We start from the raw sequence: 21,429 nt of genomic DNA, 5'->3' as shown, positions 1-21,429 counted from the left end.
TTCATTTCATTTAAGTCAATACCAAACAACCTTTTATAAATAATAAAATAATTGAATTAGTTAACTCATTAATAAGCAATGTTTTCCCTTTAATTAAAATAATACTTTGCTTTTGTTATAATTCAGAAAGAAAAAAAAAAGTACACTACTTTTCAAACTCATTTATTAATCTGAAAACTGAATTTTGACTAGATAAATACTATTTGTTTATTGACCCAAAAACAATATTGTTTAAATATTAATGTTTAAATTTGAGCTTAACAAATATATTTTTTTAAGAATTTATTTGTTCTTAGGTTATTTGAAAATAAAATTGGTTATGAATTTAAAATTTTATTGAAGGGGAAAATGAATTATTTGAGATTATTTTAAATCAAATTATTAAAATTTAAATATTATATAAAATATTTTGATAACTTAAACAAATAAATTAACTAATTGGATTGATGATACGTGATCTGTGAGACTTAGTTTTATTTTATTTAAATATTTGACGCTGAATGAATTCTAAATTTTGGGTTGGTTTATTTGGGCTCTTAAATGGAATCGACTATGATATTTTGGTTTTTAAATCGACTCTTATCACTGAACTACTTTGGTGGATGTGTAGTGAGGACTTGTTATATATATCTCTATATATTTTCAATAATAAAGAATGTGAAAACATAACTTCACAATAAAATAGAGCATTATTTTTTTTGTCGATTACTTAGCACTTTATATTGAACCAGATTTAGTTAAGGATATAAAAGTAAATTTTATTGAAGGGGAAAATGAATTATTTGAGATTATTTTAAATCAAATTATTAAAATTTAAATATTATATAAAATATTTTGATAACTTAAACAAATAAATTAACTAATTGGATTGATGATACGTGATCTGTGAGACTTAGTTTTATTTTATTTAAATATTTGACGCTGAATGAATTCTAAATTTTGGGTTGGTTTATTTGGGCTCTTAAATGGAATCGACTATGATATTTTGGTTTTTAAATCGACTCTTATCACTGAACTACTTTTGTGAATGTGTAGTGAGGACTTGTTATATATATCTCTATATATTTTCAATAATAAAGAATGTGAAAACATAACTTCACAATAAAATAGAGCATTATTTTTTTTGTCGATTACTTAACACTTTATATTGAACCAGATTTAGTTAAGGATATAAAAGTAAATTATATAATAATTGAGTTTATTTTTTAGAAACTCGTAAAACTCAATTAATTTGAACATTATAATATCTCTTTTTATTTATTTATTTATTTATATGTATATAATTTATTACCTCTCTTTGGTGAGTGAAAAAAATATTTTAAAAAAAAGTGAAATTAGCATTGCATGATTCTACCTTGAATTTATATATTAAAATAATAATAGGTTAATATATAGTATAAAAAAACATCCAAAATGAATGGGGACAAGGAGATGCTAAAATAATATCTAGGAATTAATATGTTCACCCCCCAAAAAAAAGTTGACCCAGGACTGCTGTTTTGTTTGAACTCGAAAGACTTAAAAAAGACAAGATCAAATGGTCAAAAACAAAGGCTTATAACTACTTTCTTGCTTTCACATTCAAAATAAATATGTATATAATAATAAACAGTAAAATAGTTATATTTTAAAAACACACCACTATAAAACTGTCACCTTATAAAATTTACAACTCCACCTTTTTCTATTTTTTAAATAATAAGAACACTTTAATGAAAATGAGATTGTGTTAGCATCTCCGGTTAAAATAAATAGAAAGAAAAAAAATGCATCAAAATTAGAATTATGTTTACCTAAATTTTACTTTTTTTTAAATTGATAGATAATTTGCAGAGAAAGATCAACCAGACGTCTTATTCAATGCAAATTAAGTTGTAACTTATCTAATTGTTTGTTAGAGGTTGCGTGATTAAATTTGATTGAATAATTAAAAATAAATAATCTTAAAAATTATGAGGTTTTGATATTATTAGTTGTATTGCTTTTCTATCATAGAAACTGTTGACTTATTTCCATTTTAAATAAAAAAAAGTTGCTGAAATTTACAAAGATGTGCTGCAAATCATGTTCCAATGTTATTAAAAACTCATGAATAAACCAACTAATTCAAGATCATTCAAATCAACTATTGAAAGGAAAGGGATGAATGGTTAAATCACACATATATAGACTAATCATTTGTGGAAAAGAAGAAGAAAACATAAAAAAAAACAAAATTATGATTCATATATAATTGAAAACCATAAGAGACTAGTTTTACTTTGAGAGAAAGTGGAATATAGGTGTTAGCTAGTTATTTAATTAAGGTTCATTATAGGTTAGGCTTATTATTAAATTAATTGAATGAACTGTTATATTATTATTATTTTTAATCAAATAGCTCAAATATAATTTACTTTGTTTAATAAAATAAAAGACACAAAGTAATACATGTAGAAATTAATCAGGAATTTTAACCCTTAATTTTTTTTTTCATAATAATTGAACTAATGACTTTTGGTTTCTTAAACACAAAATTTATCTTTAGAAATATCTATTAGGTATAACGTTTTGAAATAAAACTAAATATAAATTCACTGATAAATGTTCTGGTCTTCGAGTTAATTTTAATTAGTCGGATATATTTTTCTCATGTTTTGTTTTGAATAGAAGAATTATGAGGTTGACAAATTAGAATTGGTGTTCTTTCGTCAACCTATCTTCGTATGTCATTGGGTGTTAAATTATGATCAAAGACCTCTTGGACCCGATTATTACTAAAATAGAATGTAAGCTATCTATATATAAAAGTAAAATAATCTCAAAAGGAGTCGACTAATCTTCATTAAGATTGTGTTGTCATTTATGCCCACATATATGATGTCTTTATTCAATCTCCCCAAGAATGTGGCGGTAAAAATGGAAATAATAATATGTAAATTTCTATGAGAATTTTCTAATTTATCATTTTGTCATCTAATTAGTTGAGATAAAATTAATGTTTTAAAGATAAAGGAGGTCTCAATATTCGAAATATTGCTTCCTTTAATAAGGTTCTTTTATCGAAATATTGTAGTAGATTTGCAACGAAGCCGAATAATTTTTAGGCATTGATGATCAGATATAAGTATGGTCAAAATTTGTTTGGGTGGTTCACCAAAATTTTCTAGTTATCAAGCAGGGTGTATCATTTGGAAGGAATTTATTCTATATAGAAAAGTTTTTGCGAGTAGTCCAGATTCATTGTGAGGGATGGATCTTCGATCAGTTTTGGAGATGATATTTGGTGTAGTGTCAAAAGTTTAGCTATGATGTATCATAAACTTGTTTCTATTATTATATGTAAAAATGTCACAGTTAAGGACATGTTTGATCATCAGTCTAGTAGTTTTGCTAACTGAATTATATATAAAAAAGAGATTAAACACTATGGAGATTTATTCTCATTATAAAGTTTTTAGTTTTGGTAAAACGCAAACAAGTGTCACCGTTTGAACAAAACGTTATGCGTTGGCAAAACCATTAATAGTTTCCATGTGGGACATTGTTACATTTAAGTTGATACTATATAATTTTTGTTGGGAGAAACTTGGGGAATAAAAGATTATATCCAATATGTTTTCTTTGGATGAAGCGATATTCACGATGTAATTCTTACGGATGATATGTGCATTAAAAAATGGTATTATGATAAATTGTTGTCATATGTGTCGTGAGAATGTTGAATCGGAAACTCACTTACTTTTGCATTGTCGAGTGTGGCCAGTATCTTGAGTATTTTGTGAAGTATTACTAGTATTCACTAGGTGATGCCTAAGTTTTTGAGTAGTTGTTGAGAAGTTTAAATTGATATGGTCGATATGGCTAACCTACATATTTGGCTTATCATCCTAATTATTTTATAGTGGACTATATAGTTTGAGAGAAATTGTCGAACTTTTAATGAGCATAGTTGTATGATGCGTATCATTCATAATGTTATTATTATGACGTATTTTGATATTCGTTCCGAAAAATCGATAGAGTCGATCGGGGAGTTAATCGTTTATATCGAGTACCTACGAGCTCGATATTGTGTAATGTGATTGTATTATATTCTTCTTCTTTCTTTTTCTTTTTCTTTTTTATTTTATTTTTTCTTATTTTTTCATGTATATTTGTCGATATTCTTAAACGATTCTTATCATTTTTAATTTATATTATTATTTTTTAAAACAAAAAATATTAATAAATTCACTTCTCAATCCCATTTAAAATCATTTTTTACTTTATATTAGTTTGGCAGTCTATTCATTTTCTCTTAACCATGTGAACAATCAAGATGATCCAATTTTGTTTTAGATGATCTATGAAAATTTAATTCTTGTTAAAACAACCAAAAATGTATTAATTACATTAAAAAAATGCGTAAAAAATTGAAAAACATAAACGAGAAATATCAAATGCAAAATATCAAATGCAAAATCAAGGAGCACAAATATCATCCAAAAGAGCAATGAGATCACCGAACAAGTCTACGTTCTTACCGGATTTCACCTCAACCAGTGTCACGATAATAACGTTTTGAATGGACTTCAACGGTCGTTTATAGTTGTCGAAGATTCTTCGGTTCTGCTCAAGCCATATAATCTACTAAAAAATAACGTTTATAGTTGTCGAAGATTCTTCGGTTCTGCTCAAACCATATAATCTACTAAAAAATAACGGGAATAAAAATTCACCGATTTAGACCAGCTAATTTAGATGCTCCACCCAAACTTTCCAATAACTACGATGAATTTAGGCATAACATATGGAACCTAGTCAAAATGCAAAAATAAGGCTCCAAAATGATCACTCTCTAGCTTTAATTTTATTTTGATAAACTCGGATAGACGCTTTATCCAATCCATTATATCATACATGAAATATATATCAATTAAATTAGGGCAAATTACTTGGGTGGCCCTCGAATTACTCCGATCGCTCACTTTTAACCCTCAAATTAATTTTTGAAACAAATCGCCTCTTCAACTTTTAGAAAGATCATCAATGGCCCTTCCGTCAACTTTTTAGTTAAACATAACGGCTTAAACTTAAAATATATATATTTTTTTATATATTATCTTTAATCTTATTTTTTATATTTATATATATAATTATTAAATCGCTTATATATAATATTATATATATATATATATATCTTTTATTATTATTATTATTATTAATTTTTATATTTATATAATTATTAAATCTCCTATATATATATTATTTACTTTTATATATAAATTTATATTGGAAGGTTATTATTACTTTTAACCTTCAAATTATTTTTTAAAATATATAATCTATAAATTATATAAATTTATTTATATATATATATATATAATTAATGATTAAAGATAATATATATTTTAAACTTCGTTTTATAGATATAAATATATATATATATATATAAGAGATTTAATAATTATATAAATATAAAAATTATTATTAATAATAATAAAAGATATATATATATATATATAATATTATATATAAATATAAAAAATAAGATTAAAGATAATATATAAAAAATATATTTTAAGTTTAAGCCGTTATGTTTAACTAAAAAGTTGACGGAAGAGTTATTGGTGACCTTTCTAAAAGTTGAAGGGGCGATTTATTTCAAAAAATAATTTGAGAGCTAAAAGTGAACGATCAGAGTAATTCGAGGGCCACCCAAGTAATTTGCCTATTAAATTATTAATTAATAAAAACTCTAGATAAATTTAGTCCATGGGTAATTAAATACAACACATGCAAATGGTATTAATTAGTTACCATGCAGATGGATTTCAACATTAAGAAATCCTAAATCACAAACATCTAGAGTGGAACTTTTTATAATATCAAAAGATCTCACATGTTCTACAAGTTAAAACCTAAATTATTGTTGTTGTTGACAAAGAGATCGAGATTGTTGAAATGATGATCATCGACATCCCAGAAGTTGTCCCAATCAAAAGACGTCGACATCTGGTCGTCGAGTACTAAGTAATTAGGATTGGTACTCATATATGAAGGAGAAAAATAATTGATCATTTCATGGGGTTGGATCAAGGGGACTTCATCTATGCAAAACTCATCATGAGATGTAGTATGATCTCCAAATAATATTTTATCAACATGATCATTATCAAATATTTGTTGATGATCATGATCATCATCGCGATGAGTTTTGTGTTGTTCTTGATCATGATCTTTAGTAAGTGGTTCTTGATGATCGGGAGTAGATATAGAAGGAAGTGGTTTATGAGTGTTTGGATCAATTCCCATCTTCTTAAGCTTTTTCTTAATGTAGGTATTCCAAAAATTCTTTATTTCGTTATCAGTTCTTCCCGGAAAATGAGAAGCAATTTTCGACCATCTGCAAATTAAATCAATATATAATTAATCAAAAACATGCATGCATGAAATAACTAATTAAATTAAAACACTTTGAAATAAAATTGTACCTATTGCCTAGCTGAGAATGGAGATGAATAACCATATTCTCTTCATAATCGGAGAGAATCCCTCTTTTAAGATCAGGTCTCAGATAATTTATCCATCGCAATCTACAACTCTTTCCGCATCTCAACAATCCTATATTATCACTCTTAATTAGTTAATTAATTGTTGAAATTAAGATTATTTGAAAAATGAATTAATTACCTGCAAGTTTTGGAACAGCTCTCCAGCAGTATTGATGATTGGTGAGGATGAAGTTAATGAGCTTATCATCTTCTTCAGCCGTCCATGGCCCCTTCTTCAATCCAACCTTGTCACAACATGGTTTCCTCCCCATAATTATTAATATTATTATTATTAATATTATTCAGATTATCAGTATATATATATATAGTACAGATCACACTGCTTGCTGTGTGTGGAAACTGAGATTACTTTATGAGAGAGACTTGGATAAATGACATTTGAGCTTGAACTACTATATATAGAAATATCACAAATATGTCCCATTATAATTTGAATATAATAATATATAATATAACAAGAAAAACAAAAATGATAAATTAGTCAACATCACTCCTCTAGAAAACACGGTTAATTCATCATGGATATATTATTATAATATTTATCTTCAATGAATTATTAGTCATTTAGACTATATTGTCCTTATTTTATTTTTTTCTGTCAGGGGTGGTCCAATTTTGTAATCGGATAAATCATTGCTAAAAGGATTGAAATTCTATGTCAAATAAATGTGTACAAGTGGGATAATCAAGGTTTGTTACTCTTCATTGTTATTTTAATCTCGCAAATATGAAAAATATTGAGGATTAAATAATTGATTGAAATAGCTCAAATTAAATTAATTTTAAGTCAATTATAAGGTCTCTATCTAAAGTGGAGAATCATGGTATAGGAATTCTGGTTTAAACAAAAAATAAATAAGTCCCTTATAACTTAAGAATACCATTCATAAAGATATTATTTAAACTCTCTTAATATATATATATATATATATATATATATATATATATATATATATATATATATATATATATATATATATATATATATATATATATAAATTTGGTGATCATTCTAATTTCTAATTAATTCATTTATAATTGTGGACACAAGTAATTAGATCTATTTAGTATTTGTTCAGTTATCTCCCAACCAGACCAAAAAATCAAAATCAAGCCCTTGTAGTGGCCAGTTGACTATCTTAGACTTTGCGACTGCCAAATGATCATACATATATAGATCTGATTCAATTCAATTATTATTTCATTTTTGACTCCTAAATTAAACCCTTCTGAATTAATTACTTTCCTTCTTGTTTTCAAGAACAGAATTGATTGATCATGAATGAAAGATCTCCAATAATTTGTTTTCCAATTGAGACATGAAAATGATGCACTTTCTTATATTAGTCTATTATGCATAATCAGCGACAAAGAACCACATTCTTGAAGATTTACAAACTCAGATCAATCAAGGCGATGATTTTGAATCATGAAAACAACGTTAAGGCGGGTTAACAAGCCAAGGGCCAGCGTCGACATTATCAAAAGATTCCGCGATTGATTTTTTCATTGTGGACACTCTTTTACAACCCTTGTTAACCCTAGCTAGTCTAATTAAGATGAAACCAAATCCATGAATTAATCCCAACAATTTGTGCTTGAAATTGAATTATTATTGGCCATGTAACTAAGGTTCTTTTGGGTTCACTTATTTTTTCAGCCACTAATGGTGATATTTTGACCTTGCCCCCACACTCTAAATGACTATTCAATATTGGACTTTCTTACTATAACTAGAGAGCTTGTTTGGTGTAGATTTTTCTTCCAAATAATCTGATTTTTTGGAAAACAAAAAATCTTATTCGATGAAAACGTGGGTTAATTAAATAAGATGTCTTTTTATTCAATATATTTAAATATTATAAAAATAAAGTAAATTTTTTTAGTTCTTAATTTAAACAAAGAATCATTTGTTATGGGATAAGGAGTAACCCTGCATCAAACAAAGCTAATGATAGTTCCCCTTCTTCTGCCTAGGACTTGTGGAATTAATTAGGCATTGCACAACTTATTGAGCCGTAAATCAAGAACACACAACCAAACCTAGACTCATGTATTTCAGTCAATTTGAAGTCTAGTCCTAGAATTAGCAAACTATGGCCTTTTTTTCAACAAGTATTTATTACCAAAATGAGAACACACCTACAATCCAATCTTTAAAAACAATTCAATAAAAATGGCAAACAAAAGTCTAATATGAATCAGTACATAGAATACCTGTTTCTAAATAGGCTACATGTTTTATTAAATTACCACGAATTAGAAACAGCATTCATCTTTAATCTACAGGAATTCAATCTGTAATATACAGTATAAAACACATGAATATAGTCTTGCATACAGGTTTCAGCCAAATCATACCTTGCATGTGTAGTAGGATTCAGGACGATTCAAACTCAAACTGTTTATCATGCATTACAACTCCAACTGCTTGCATGATCGAATCAACATCCTTCCAACGGATGATATCTTGGCAAAGGAGAATACTCCAAAAAAAAATTAGATTTAACTCTGGAAACCTGGTCATTTGTGTATACATTCTCCTATTGTCATTAGAAATGTCGCAGGGTCATGCTTCGAGAATCTAATGGCAAGTTTCCTTCTTATGTTAGAGGCTAGATTTCATTGTCATGCAATTGCATAGGTATACAGGAGGGTAAGCGTTTCCTTTGACTTGAATGTTCAATCCTAGAATCATATAGTTGAAGCTGTTTTCTGATCCAAGGAGGGTCATTATAGCTAAGCCATAGAACTTCACCAGTATCCTTGTGTTTAAAATCAGGACGCTGTTCTGTTGCCTTTGTTTTCCTGTTATCCCACCAGTCATCAGGATTTGCAAAAAACACTTGCCATAAATACATTTTTTTACTGTATTTTTCTATCTTGGTTTCACCTGCAGACAATATTGCATCTAGAAATTACATATATAAGTCAATGTGAGATAGGAAAGGTAGGATAAAAAATATAATACAAAAAAGGGCACAAGAGTCATGTTTTAATGCATGCCTACAAGCCTCTTTGATTTACTCAAGATTCAGAGATTCAGTTGTTTGATTTGTAGCATGAAAAGAATTCCTGTAACTATCCATTTTGTTTCATTCACTTTCTGCACTAAAGCCTCTTTATTCCAGTTAATCAATAGCCAATGTAAAGGTTTTTTTATAAAAAAAAAAGAGATAAACAACTAATTTGGTACCAAAACTAATGATATCTTCCAAGTTAAACCTACTATTGGAATTGAACCAATGATTTACAACATGCATAGGTTCAGCTAAGTTTCGTTCACTTCACATGATATACAATGAAAACATCCTCCCATCAGCCCATAACAGAACCAATCAAGAACTGTTGCCTTTCCAAACTACACTTATAATAATTTCCACTAAAAGCCTTAAACCAGAATGCTAAGTTCTTCCTAATCAAGCACTATCCTCTGCCCAGTACCATTGATTTTCTAAGAAGGTCGTCAAGCAATAGCGCATTGGGTGTGGTCAAGGGATACATTTACAAATTATACTCCACAAGTCTTACATTCTTATCCTCTCCTCTAATTCCTTCCTCAAATGGCTTGAAAGCATGTAATCAAAATAGTACCTTCACATGAATCTGCTTGATGAAAATTTTGGCTAGTTGAGCCACTGCCACACCCTGCGACATAGTTTATTTCTTTAACAACCACCTACACAGATTCAATACAATCAAATCAATTGAATATCCAGAATAACCAATCAAGTATGCTAACAATATAAAACCTCATAAAATGTCCTGGCATCTCTGTCAATGCCACCTTTACTGTATGATGCCAAGAAACCTGAAACGTAAATGTGATCATTGGGTTTCAAATGTTGCATAGATATTTCAGCCATATCATTCCACATCTTCAGCAAAACCCTGTAAGTATCATTTAAAAGTTCACTTTGTAGTATATCCAAAGCTATAAAGATAGTGTTTTTATGCGTTTGTGTGTCTGTTACCTAAGCGAGCATTGGGAGCGAAGAGTTTTGTTGACGTTGAGGATGGTATGGACACCGCATCTGGTACTACTAGTGTTGACTCGCTTGGGGGAATATTCGACAGTTCCAATGAGGGTAACCAAATTGAAAAGATTGTTTCGGAACTCGATGGTTTGAGGGCGTTGGAATTTAAGGGTGTGGCTGTAAACAGAGCTGATACCGTCGTCTTTGGAATCGTCGAGAAGAGAGCTCTCCCTTCTGTGATAACTATCCGCCGGAGACGAAGAAAAGGAAGAAGACGAGAACGGCCGTAGTAGACTTCCCAGTGATAAAGAAGAGAACAAAGACAAACCTCTTCTGATTAGAGATGGAATACGAGAAGAGGCCATAGATCGATCGATTGCAAACGTGAGCTTCTAAACATGATTAGGGTTTACATTTTTGAACAGACACTCTTTCTTGTTCCTTATTCCTAAAAAATTACCCGAACGACAGGTGTATCTGCCTTGTTCCATTTCTACAGAGCGGACAGGGTTTAGGGTTTATCGATTCTGATTCTGGTTCAAACAAATAAAAAAATATTGATACAACTTATTTCAATAAAAACATAAAATAATATTGTAATTAAATTTTTTAAAGATAATTTATTGGATATTGCTCTCATGGTTTGGAACACAAGATGTCAATTTTATAATTCTTCTAACTCATATTTTTTTAATTTCATATTTTTTTTATTATTATTATTATTAAAAAATTAAATTTATTTTTTTATAATAGTATAAATTTTTAATATATTACACTATATAAAAATGTAATTTTATATTAACAAATATTTATTTACTTTAAAATAAAATATAGTTTAAACAATGTCCCAATATCATAAGTCAAATAATATATCCACTTTGTGCCCCCATATTCTATTTATTGAAAAAAAATATATATTTAAGTGAGTAATTTTTAATAAATATAATAGATCAATAGTGCTTATTTTTTTTTTGTTGGTTTTTGAGTACTGTACTACTTTAACTTCATCATATATATATATATATACTTGAACTTCATCATATATATATATATATATATATATATATATACTTGAACCAATTTGAGTACGAAAATTTACACTCTAACTCGATTCGATAACAATTCTAACTACTCGAACTCGAAAATTAAGTTTTATTAATTAGAAATGGTTAAGATTCGATATATTATTTTAGTGTATGAGAGAAAGATAAAGACATTAAGAGAGGATAGTTTAGGAGAAATGACAAGGTAGATGAGAAGAACTCAATTACAAAATCGATTTCCTCGAACTCAAGTTCTGTCCTACCAAATTCGAATCGAGCTTTAACCTGCCATGAACAGCTTTGACTCGGTTCACATCCCTAATTTTTTTAGGTTTTTCTTAAGTATGTGCGGTTTATGGGACATGAAAAAGCACCATTTTAAATATATATATATATATATATTGTTTAAAAAAATAATTAATAATCTTGGAAAACATTTAATGTGATGATGAAGCTCGAGAGTTGAAGATGAAGCGTGAAGGAAGATGAAGCTCAAGAGATGCATTGTTTAATGTCATGAATTGTATTTATTTTGAGCTCTAAATCCTTCTATCTCAACCTTAAAATTGAGGATCACTCATTAGTTTTAATATCAAAATTAAAATTAAGTGAGTTGTAGCTACTTAAGATTTCTATCAATAAAATCATATTTTCTTAGTTATAATATTTTCCGCACCAACAAATTTGGTATCAGAGCAAGGTTACGTTTCAATCTTGAAATGGCATCCACTCTATTTTCATACTCTCCAAGTCAAGTTCCTATCTTTGAAGGCGAATTCTATGAATTCTGGAGCAGCCAAATGGAAACATTTTTCATATCCATAGGTCTTTGGGATATGATAAATGAAGAAGAACTCGATGTGCCCGATTAAGACGACGAAGGATACGAGAAATTTAAAAAGGATCTCAAAAAACGAGATGCACTAGTTTTGCGCTATATTCAACAAGGAGTTGGGAAAACCATATTCCCTCGTATTTTTGGAGTAAAAAAGGCTCAAGATGCTTGGGTGAAATTGAAACAGGAATTTCAAGGTACGGAGAAAACGATCGCATTAAAACTCCAAGCCTTACGGAAAGATTTTGAAAATCTAAAGATGGAGGATCAAGAAAAGGTACAAGATTTTTCTTCTCGTGTTTCCACTATTGTCAATCAAATAAAAAGTAGCGGAGATGAAATCAAAGATAAAAAGGTTGTTAAAAAGGTTTTTCGAAGCCTTTCACAAAAGTTCGATCATGTTGCTACTGTGATTGAAGAATCAAAAGATTTGTCCAAGATGATAATATATGAGTTGACTGGATCTCTTCTAGCACATGAGCAAAGAATTAATCGCTCTTGTACTCCATCAACTGATCAAGCCTTCAAATCCAAGCAAGTACCATAAGTGTTTTCAAGAAGTCATCACAACAAATTTGGTAAGAAAAATAAGAAGACATTCGGTTGGAAAGGCAAAGCACCACAACAATCAAGTGATTCTTATTCTTGTATCAATTGTAAGAAATAAAATCATGAGTCAAAAGATTGCTATTTCAAATGCAAAATATGCAAAATCCATAATCATTCTCAAAGGGATTGTCGATTTCAAAATCAGGAGAAGAAAGAAGATGATGTAAAATTTGTGAAAAGAAGATTATGACGTTATATTTGTTTCTCTAAATGGTGAAGAGAAGTCAAAAATTCGATAGTATCTTGATAGCGGTGATAGCAACCATATGACAAACAATAAAGATATGTTTGTGGAGCTCAACTCGGACATTACTTCGACCGTTGTTCTTGGATATGGTTCTTATCAAGATGCAAAAGAAAAAGGAACCATTGTTGTTCCAACTTCGGGAGGTAACAAAAAGCTTATCACGGATGTTCTATATGTCCCTAATATTTCATATAATCTTCTTAGTATTTGAAAACTTATTAAGAAGGACTTCTCGGTATATTTTGATGATGGAAGATGCAAAATATTTGACAAAAAGAAAAATGTGGTTGTGGCAATTGTCGAAATGAAAGATAAGACTTTTTCTCTCACGTTTCCATTGAAAAGTGATTGTGCATTAAAAGTGGAAAATGAAGATTTGTCTAAACTTTGGCATCTTCGATATGGTCATCTAAATCAACGGAGACTTCAGTTGCTAAAAGAGAAAAATATGGTGGTTGAACTTCCTTCTATTCAAGTGATGAATGATATATGTGAAGTTTGTATTTGTGGAAAGATGCACAAACTCCCATTTCCCAAAACTATATGGCGAGCAAAAGGACCACTTGAACTTGTTCATTCTGATGTATGTGGCCCGATGCAAACTCCTACTCCTAGAAATAAGAGGTATTTCATTCTCTTTGTTGATGACTATAAAAGAATGATGTGGATTTATTTCATTAATCAATAGTCCAAAGCATTTTTATTTTCTTACGATTCAAGTCTCTAGTTGAAAAGGAAAGTGGTCATATAATGAAGTGCTTGAGAACTGATCGTGGATGGGAATATCTCTCAAATTCCTATACGGAATATTGCAAAGATAATGGTATCAAAAGATAATTAACCGTCAATAGATCTCCACAACAAAACGACGTAGCTGAACGAAAAAACTGTACGATTGTAGAGATGGCGAGAAGCATGCTAAAAGGAAAGGGAATTCTGTTGGGTCAAATTATTTTGACTAAGTGTTGAAATAATTTAACCACTGATATTTTGATGATGAAATAACATATGAGTTTTGATACAGGTGTATTGAGACAATATGTTATAAGACTTGGATCTAATGAGTATCATTAGACCGATTTTGGCTTTCATTGCATAAAATTAGACTTACAGTCTAACTCATCGGAGTTAGACGTGTAGTCTAATAAATGTAAATAATTAGACGGATGGTCTAATGAATACACGGAATTAGACGTAAGTCTAATAGAATTAGACTTACAATCTAACTCATCGGAGTTAGACGTGTAGTCTAATAGATGTAAAGAATTAGACTAAGGGTCTAAAGAATACTCGGAATTAGACGTAAGTCTAATGCATAGAATTAGACGTACAGTCTAACTCATCGGAGTTAGACGTGTAGTCTAATGAATGCACGGAATTAGACGTAAGTCTAATATGCTTATAATTAGACGGGTAGTCTAATTGATATTCGGAATTAGACGTGCAGTCTAATAGAATGTGAAAGTTAGACGTGCGTCTAACTCCTTCAGACTAGTCTGAGGTAGAACCGGAATTAGACGTGCAGTCTAACTCATTGGAGTTAGACGTGCAGTCTAACTCATTGGAGTTAGACGTGCAGTCTAATGGTTATTGAATAATTAGACGTGTGGTCTAATTAATGAAAGTTAGACGTGCGTCTAACTCCTTCAGACAAGTCTGAGGTATAACCGGAATTAGACGTGTAGTCTAACTCAGTGGAGTTAGACGTGCAGTCTAATGGTTATTGTAATTAGACGCGAGTCTAATTCTATTAGACCAGGCGGTCTAATAGACGTTTTTCTGTTAGAAAGAGATGACTTATTTCATTAGACTGATTTTCACAATCCGTCTAACTGAAATACGTCTAATGTTCAGTTTAAGTAGTACGCTTGAATCTAGCATTTCTCCTACCCACGTGCTATAGTTGTACCCTACTCCTGCTCCACTTTCTAGTGAAGATTAGTACAACAGCTATATGCATCCAATCAAGGAATGCCACATAAGAGAATTTTCCTCAAATTACTTGTTTTGCAGGTACATCCCTGATGGAATATTCGGCGCACTACCAGTGATGTACGACCACGATCCTTGTGCTTAGAACCTGTTGTGTACAATGGAGGCTTTCCAATGGAAGAGTGCCACGTATCATTCTTGAAGTTTCGACCGTTAGCTTTTGCTCAATATTTAACCAATCCTAAGGACAACGGACGAAGCATCGGTCACTTGCCAATCTTGCTTACTGAAACTACAGAGAATTCAAGCCTTTGAATATTGTGAAGTTTCTTTCTGATTGTACTGTGTGTGAATCGAGAGAGAGATCTAGAATCAAAACACCTTTAGCTGAGTGATATTTTCATCTTGTAATTGAATAGAAAGTGTTATGTTCAATAGTGAGCTAAGTGTGTGTATAAACTGTATTTGATTTTAATCATCTTATAGTGAATCCTTTCGGTGGTTGGAAGAAGGGGTGACGTAGGAGAGTTTCTCCGAACATCCATAAACAAACTGTTGTGTTCTTCATTTCTGTCATCTTTTCATATTTCATCTTGTGCTTCAAACCCAAGTAAACAATTCCGCCTTGAATCTGTTTCAAGTGTTTACACAAGTTTGCGTAGAATAGAAAGCGAATTAAATCCCTAACAGGATTTCTTTCAAACTGTTATTCATAAGCCTTCATCCTTAGCCAGACCCCAGTCTCTATCGATAAAGCCGATCCTATCAAATTCCAAATCTATATTGGGCTGAAGCTGTTCACATAGCTATATATATTCTCAATCGATCACCAACCAAAGCGGTCAGAAATAAGACTCCATTTGAAGCTTTGTATGATAAAAAGCTCGTCATTGATCATTTTAAAATATTTGGGAGTATTGCTTATGCTCTAATCCCATCTCAAAGTCAGGAGAAGTTTGAAGAGAAAGGCCAAAAACTTGTGTTCATTGGCTATAGTGATGAATCCATTGACCAACAAAATTATTGTATCTCGAGATATTGTTTTCGATGAAAAAGCTACTTGGAATTGGAAGGGAAAGAAGTTGAAGACTTGGGATCACAACCATTTACTAATCCAATTGCATCCCAAGCTAGTACATCCCAAACTAGCTCATCTCAACCTTCTGCACAAGACTCAGAACCTAATTCAGATAGTCCTCCAAGAAAGACCCGAATGGTTCAAGACATTTATGATGAAATTGAGTTTGAATTATTTTCTTGTGAGCCACAATCAATCCAAGAAGCTTCTCAAAAAGAATATTGGCAAAAAGCAATGATGGACGAGTTATCTACAATTGAGAAAAATTCAACATGGGAACTCGTGGACTTGCCAGATGGAAAGAAAACTATTAGTTTAAAATGGATCTACAAAGTAAAGTACAATGAGGATGGTTTGATTCAAAAACATAAAGCTCAACTTGTCGCAAAGGGTTATTCTTAACAACCGGGAGTTGACTTCTCAGAAACTTATGCTCATGTTGCAAGAATGGAGATAATTTGTACTTGTGTATCCATTCCAGCTCAGTTGGAGGTAAATATATTTCAACTTGATGTAAAATCAGTTTTTCTAAATGGAGAAATTCAAGAAGAGGTGTATGTTGAGCAGTCCGAAGGTTTTGAGATCAAAGAAAAAGATAAGAAAGTTTATCGACTAAAAAAGGCATTGTATGGGTTAAAGTAGGCACCCCGAGCGTGGAACAACAAAATCAATAGTTATTTCATCAAGAAAGGCTTTAATCGAAGTACAAGTGAATCATCTCTCTATGTGAAGACTATTGACAAAGATTTCTTGATTGTATGTTTATATGTAGATGATTCTGTTGGCTTTTGACTATTGGATCATTAAAAAACGATTACGAAGAAAGAAAACCCTAGAAAACTAGGAAGGACAATAAGATTTGCTAAAGAGGAAAAAGTATTTTTATTCTCAAGTGATGTATATTCAACCTTTACAAACCACCTTTATATAGGAGTAATTAGCCTAGAAACCTTAAATTACGTATACATACAGGCCCAAGCCCATTAATAATTAAATAAACTCTAATTGTATAAAAAACAATAAAGGCCTGCAACTTTCAATTTTCTAACAATCAATGCTTAAACTCACAATCTCTCCTATAAGCTTGATTTTGTTCAAGATTCTTCACATCGAGCAGCTCTCGCATCTCTGCAAATTTGACTCTTGCTAGTGCCTTAGTGAGAATGTTTGCACGCTGCTCTCTAGTGCTTACGAACTCCACATTAGTTTGTCGGTTCTCGAAGCATTCACGAATAAAGTGGAACCGAGTGTCGATGTATTTGTTGCGTCCATAAACCACTGGGTTCTTCATTACTGCTATTGCAGACTTGTTATCGACGTAAAGGGTTACCGGCCTCGACTCGCATTCGAGCATCTCGCTCAACAAGTTTCTCAGCAAAAGTCCTTGATACGACGCTGTAATAGCTGTCATAAACTCCGCCTCACATGAAGATAAAGCAACAGTTCGCTGCTTCTAAGATTGCCATGTGATCAAATTCCCGTTGAGATAAAACATTATCCCTCAAATACTTTCTCTATCGTCTGTCACCGGCTAGGTCGCTTTTAGTAAAACCAACGAGTTCTTCAACTTCTCGTCCTCTTCTTAACTGAATCCCATAGTTCGTCATTCCCTTCACGTAACGAAGAATGTGTTTTACTGCTTGTTGGTGTAGAGTGGTAGGCTTCTCCATATATCAACTCGCTATGTCAACTGCATAAGAGATAACGAGTCGAGTGTGCGTCAAGTACCTGAGACACCCGATGATACGCCTATACTCCTTCGGATCCACTAAGCTTCCTTCCACATCCTTTCAAGCTGCAACTTTGCTTCCATGGGATACTTGCTCGAGTTACAATCCTCCATTGCAAACTGTTTCAACACCTTCTTTGCATAAGCTTCATACTTCACCTCAATGTTATTTTTCTTTTAGTCCACCTCGATACCAAGAATAAACCTGACTATGTAATGTTTCGCCACCGGTGCAAAGTTCTTCTCAAAATCATTGTCTTGCTTCTACACATAGTCTTTTGCTACCAATCTCGCTTTGTGCTTGAGGATGTTGCATTCGTTGTCTCTTTTTAACTTGAAAACCCACTTTAACTCGATGGTCTTGTGACCGGGTGGTAAGTCGGTGAGCTCCCATGTCTTATTCTTCCTGATAGACTCGAGCTCTTTGTTTATGGCCTCATTCCACGACTCTTCGACTACCGCATCGTGATATATTGTTGGCTCATCGGTGGTGAGCAACAACAATTCATCAGGATCCATCTCTACCAGTGGTGCCTCCACATAGACATCTCGTAGGATTCTGAACTCCACGGGATTTTGTACGAGCTTGTTGTTGTTGTTGCATCACTCCCACTTCTTCTCCTCCTCAAATATGACATCTTTGCTCACATAGATTTCCCCGTAAGATGAATTAGGAAACTTGTGCGCCTTGCTTCCGTCTTCGAACTTCACATTTCCAGTAATTTTCTCTCATTGAGCTTCTCTCAATGACCCGTCATATGGTTGCTTACTCCATTGTCAAGGTACCACACATCGATGTGATTACACTCATTGCCTCTTGCGAAGAGTTTCTCCATGACTTTCTCTTCATTGAACAACACCACCTCTGATTCCTCCTTGGACGTTTCTTGCATAAACTCTTCAAGGTTTGTCTTCTCGTCTCCCTTAGCAAACATTAATACTAGCTCCTCGTCATAGAAGTTAGCGAGGTTTGCATCATCGTCTTCGGGCAAAGCTTTCGTCACTACCTCAGCAAACATTAATGATGGTTCCTCGTCATAAAAGCTAGTGAGGATTGCCTCATCGTCAGACCTATTTTTAGGGCACTTAGACGCGTATTGCTCATACTTTTGACAATCATAACACTTCACTATGCTCTTGTCTTTGCGGGGCTTGGTATCTTCTTGTCGAGGTGATCTTTCTGTACAACCTCACCCTTGACCTTGCCCTTTGCCACGACCTCGGTTATCTCCACCGTTGTCACTACGACTCGACGATCTAGAAGAAAAATTGGCTTCTCCTTTTTTCTTCATTCGTGATATCCATTCATTATGCGTGAGAAATAGGTGCTCCTCCTCTTGGTCTTCATAGCCACGAAGTCTCTCCTCATGGACTTTGAGACGACTGACGATCTCCTCGACGATCATATTCTTGAGGTCACCAAATTGCTCGATTGCTGTAACGATCTGCATGTATGTTTGTGGTAAGGCTCTAAGGAACTTCTTGACGACGGAGATCTCCTTCACCTTCTCTCCCAACGAGCGGATACTAGTTACGATGGATGTCAATTTCATGGCGAAATCATCCACCGATTCACCATTCTTCATACGAATCGCCTCGAATTGTGTCTTCAAGGTTTGCATTTTTGCCTCCTTGACTCTCTCCACTCCAACATGCATTGTCTTTAGCGTCTCCCACGCTAGCTTGGAGGAATCCTTCTCAGCCACCATGAGAAGGACGTCCTTAGGGAGTGTTTGATAGATGGTGGCAAGATCATTCTATCCATCCGTTCGTCGACATCTTCGAGCATCACGACTTCCCACACTCCTTGTGCTTGTAAGTTTACTCGCATATTCAATGTTCAAACCGAGTAATTACTCTTCGCGAGTAACGGATAGGAGAGTGTCACGTTCCCTTCTCTTCCAATCTTCATTGTCGCTGCATCTCTAGTTGATCTTGTCGACGACGTGTTCTTCAATCTAGCTCTGATACCAAATGTTGGCTTTTGACTATTGGATCTTTGAAAAACGATTACGAAGAAAGAAAACCCTAGAAAACTAGGAAGGACAATAAGATTTGCTGAAGAGGAAAAAATATTTTTATTCTCAAGTGATGTATTCAACCTTTACAAATCACCTTTATATATGAGTAATTAGCCTAGAAACCCTAAATTACTTATACATACAGGCCCAAGCCCATTAATAATTAAATAAACCATAATTGTATAAAAGACAATAAAGACCTACAACTTTCAATTTTCTAACAATCAATGCTTAAACTCACAGATCTCGTCTATTTTGGAACAAACAAAGCTATGGTGGCAGAATTCAAGAATCAAATGATGAAAGAATTTGAGATAACAGACTTGGGACTCATGAAATATTTTCTTGGTATACAAGTTAAGCAAAGTCCAGGAAAAATCTTTCTAGCACAAGAAAAATATATTGAAGATCTGCTCAAGAAATTCAATATGAGTCAATGCAAGCCCCTCTCTACTCCTATGGCGTTGAATGAAAATTTTCAAGTTAACGACGATGGTGAGAAAGCTGACTCAACTAGTTATAGAAAGTTGATTGGTTCCTTAATCTATCTCAACACAAGACCGAATATCACACATTCGGTAAGCTTGCTTTCTAGAATTTTGAATGAGACAAGTCAAATTCATTTTGCCGCCGCAAAAAGAATCCTTAGATATCTTAAAGCCACAAAAACTCAAGGAATTGAATTCAAAAAGGAAAGTGAACGTAAGTTGGTTGGGTATATAGATAGTGATTGGGTAGGCTCAATTGATGATCGAAAAAGTACCTCCGATTATATCTTTTGTCTTGGATCAAATGTAATATTATGGAGCTCAAGAAAACAGAAATATGTGGCATTGTCATCAGTCGAAGCAGAGTATATAGCATGTACTGATGTAGCTTGTGAAGGTGTTTGGCTTCAAAGAATTTTAAAGGACATGAAGTTTGAGCAATGTGAGCCGACAATTATTCATTGTGACAATATGTCGGTTATTAAAATGACAAAGAATCCCGTTTTTCATGCTCGGTCCAAACATATTGAACTACAACATCATTTTATTCGAGATTTGGTTACTCAAGAAGTAATTTCCATTAAGTTTATCAAGACGGAGGATCAGCCAGCAGATATCATGACCAAAGCCGTCACGATTGACAAGTTCAACAAATTTAAGAAGAAACTCAAGATTACTAATTAAGAGGGGTGTTAAAAATAATAAATAATAATCTTGGAAAACATTTAATGTGATGATGAAGATGAAGCGTAAAGGAAGATGAAGTTCAAGAGATGCATTGTTTAATGTCATTAATTGTATTTACTTTGAGTTCTAGATCATTTTATCTGATCCTTTAAATTCAAGATCACTCATTAGTTTTAATATCAAAATTAAGTGAGCTTCTATCAATAAAATCATATTTTCTTAGTTATAATATTTTTCGCACCGATAT

General features: G+C 32.1%; 3 protein-coding genes across 3 annotated transcripts; 1 reads left to right on the top strand and 2 right to left on the bottom strand.

The window, feature by feature from the left end:
• Positions 1 to 5,717: 5,717 nt before the first annotated feature.
• Positions 5,718 to 6,788, bottom strand: LOC124921405 (transcription factor MYB20-like). The gene is made up of 3 exons (XM_047462067.1): positions 6,655 to 6,788; positions 6,456 to 6,585; positions 5,718 to 6,367 (listed from the first exon to the last, which is right to left on the bottom strand). The coding sequence occupies exons 1-3, from the start codon at positions 6,785 to 6,787 to the stop codon at positions 5,869 to 5,871; spliced, it is 762 nt and encodes a 253-aa protein (XP_047318023.1). The 5' UTR covers position 6,788; the 3' UTR covers positions 5,718 to 5,868.
• Positions 6,789 to 8,686: 1,898 nt separating this feature from the next.
• On the bottom strand, positions 8,687 to 11,041 carry LOC124920768 (protein OSB1, mitochondrial). The gene is made up of 4 exons (XM_047461321.1): positions 10,511 to 11,041; positions 10,289 to 10,427; positions 10,131 to 10,215; positions 8,687 to 9,429 (listed from the first exon to the last, which is right to left on the bottom strand). The coding sequence occupies exons 1-4, from the start codon at positions 10,876 to 10,878 to the stop codon at positions 9,152 to 9,154; spliced, it is 870 nt and encodes a 289-aa protein (XP_047317277.1). The 5' UTR covers positions 10,879 to 11,041; the 3' UTR covers positions 8,687 to 9,151.
• Positions 11,042 to 19,522: 8,481 nt separating this feature from the next.
• LOC124919625 (uncharacterized mitochondrial protein AtMg00810-like) lies at positions 19,523 to 21,179 on the top strand. Its single transcript, XM_047459908.1, has 3 exons — positions 19,523 to 19,600; positions 19,669 to 19,801; positions 20,251 to 21,179. Exons 1-3 carry the CDS (start codon positions 19,523 to 19,525, stop codon positions 21,177 to 21,179), a joined length of 1,140 nt encoding a protein of 379 aa, XP_047315864.1.
• The last annotated feature ends 250 nt before the right edge of the window (positions 21,180 to 21,429 follow it).

Source organism: Impatiens glandulifera, chromosome 1 (genome assembly GCF_907164915.1).
Source record: "Impatiens glandulifera chromosome 1, dImpGla2.1, whole genome shotgun sequence".
Lineage (NCBI taxonomy): Eukaryota > Viridiplantae > Streptophyta > Magnoliopsida > Ericales > Balsaminaceae > Impatiens > Impatiens glandulifera.
Note: the sequence above shows the minus strand (reverse complement) of the source record. Positions and strands in the feature narration are given on the sequence as shown.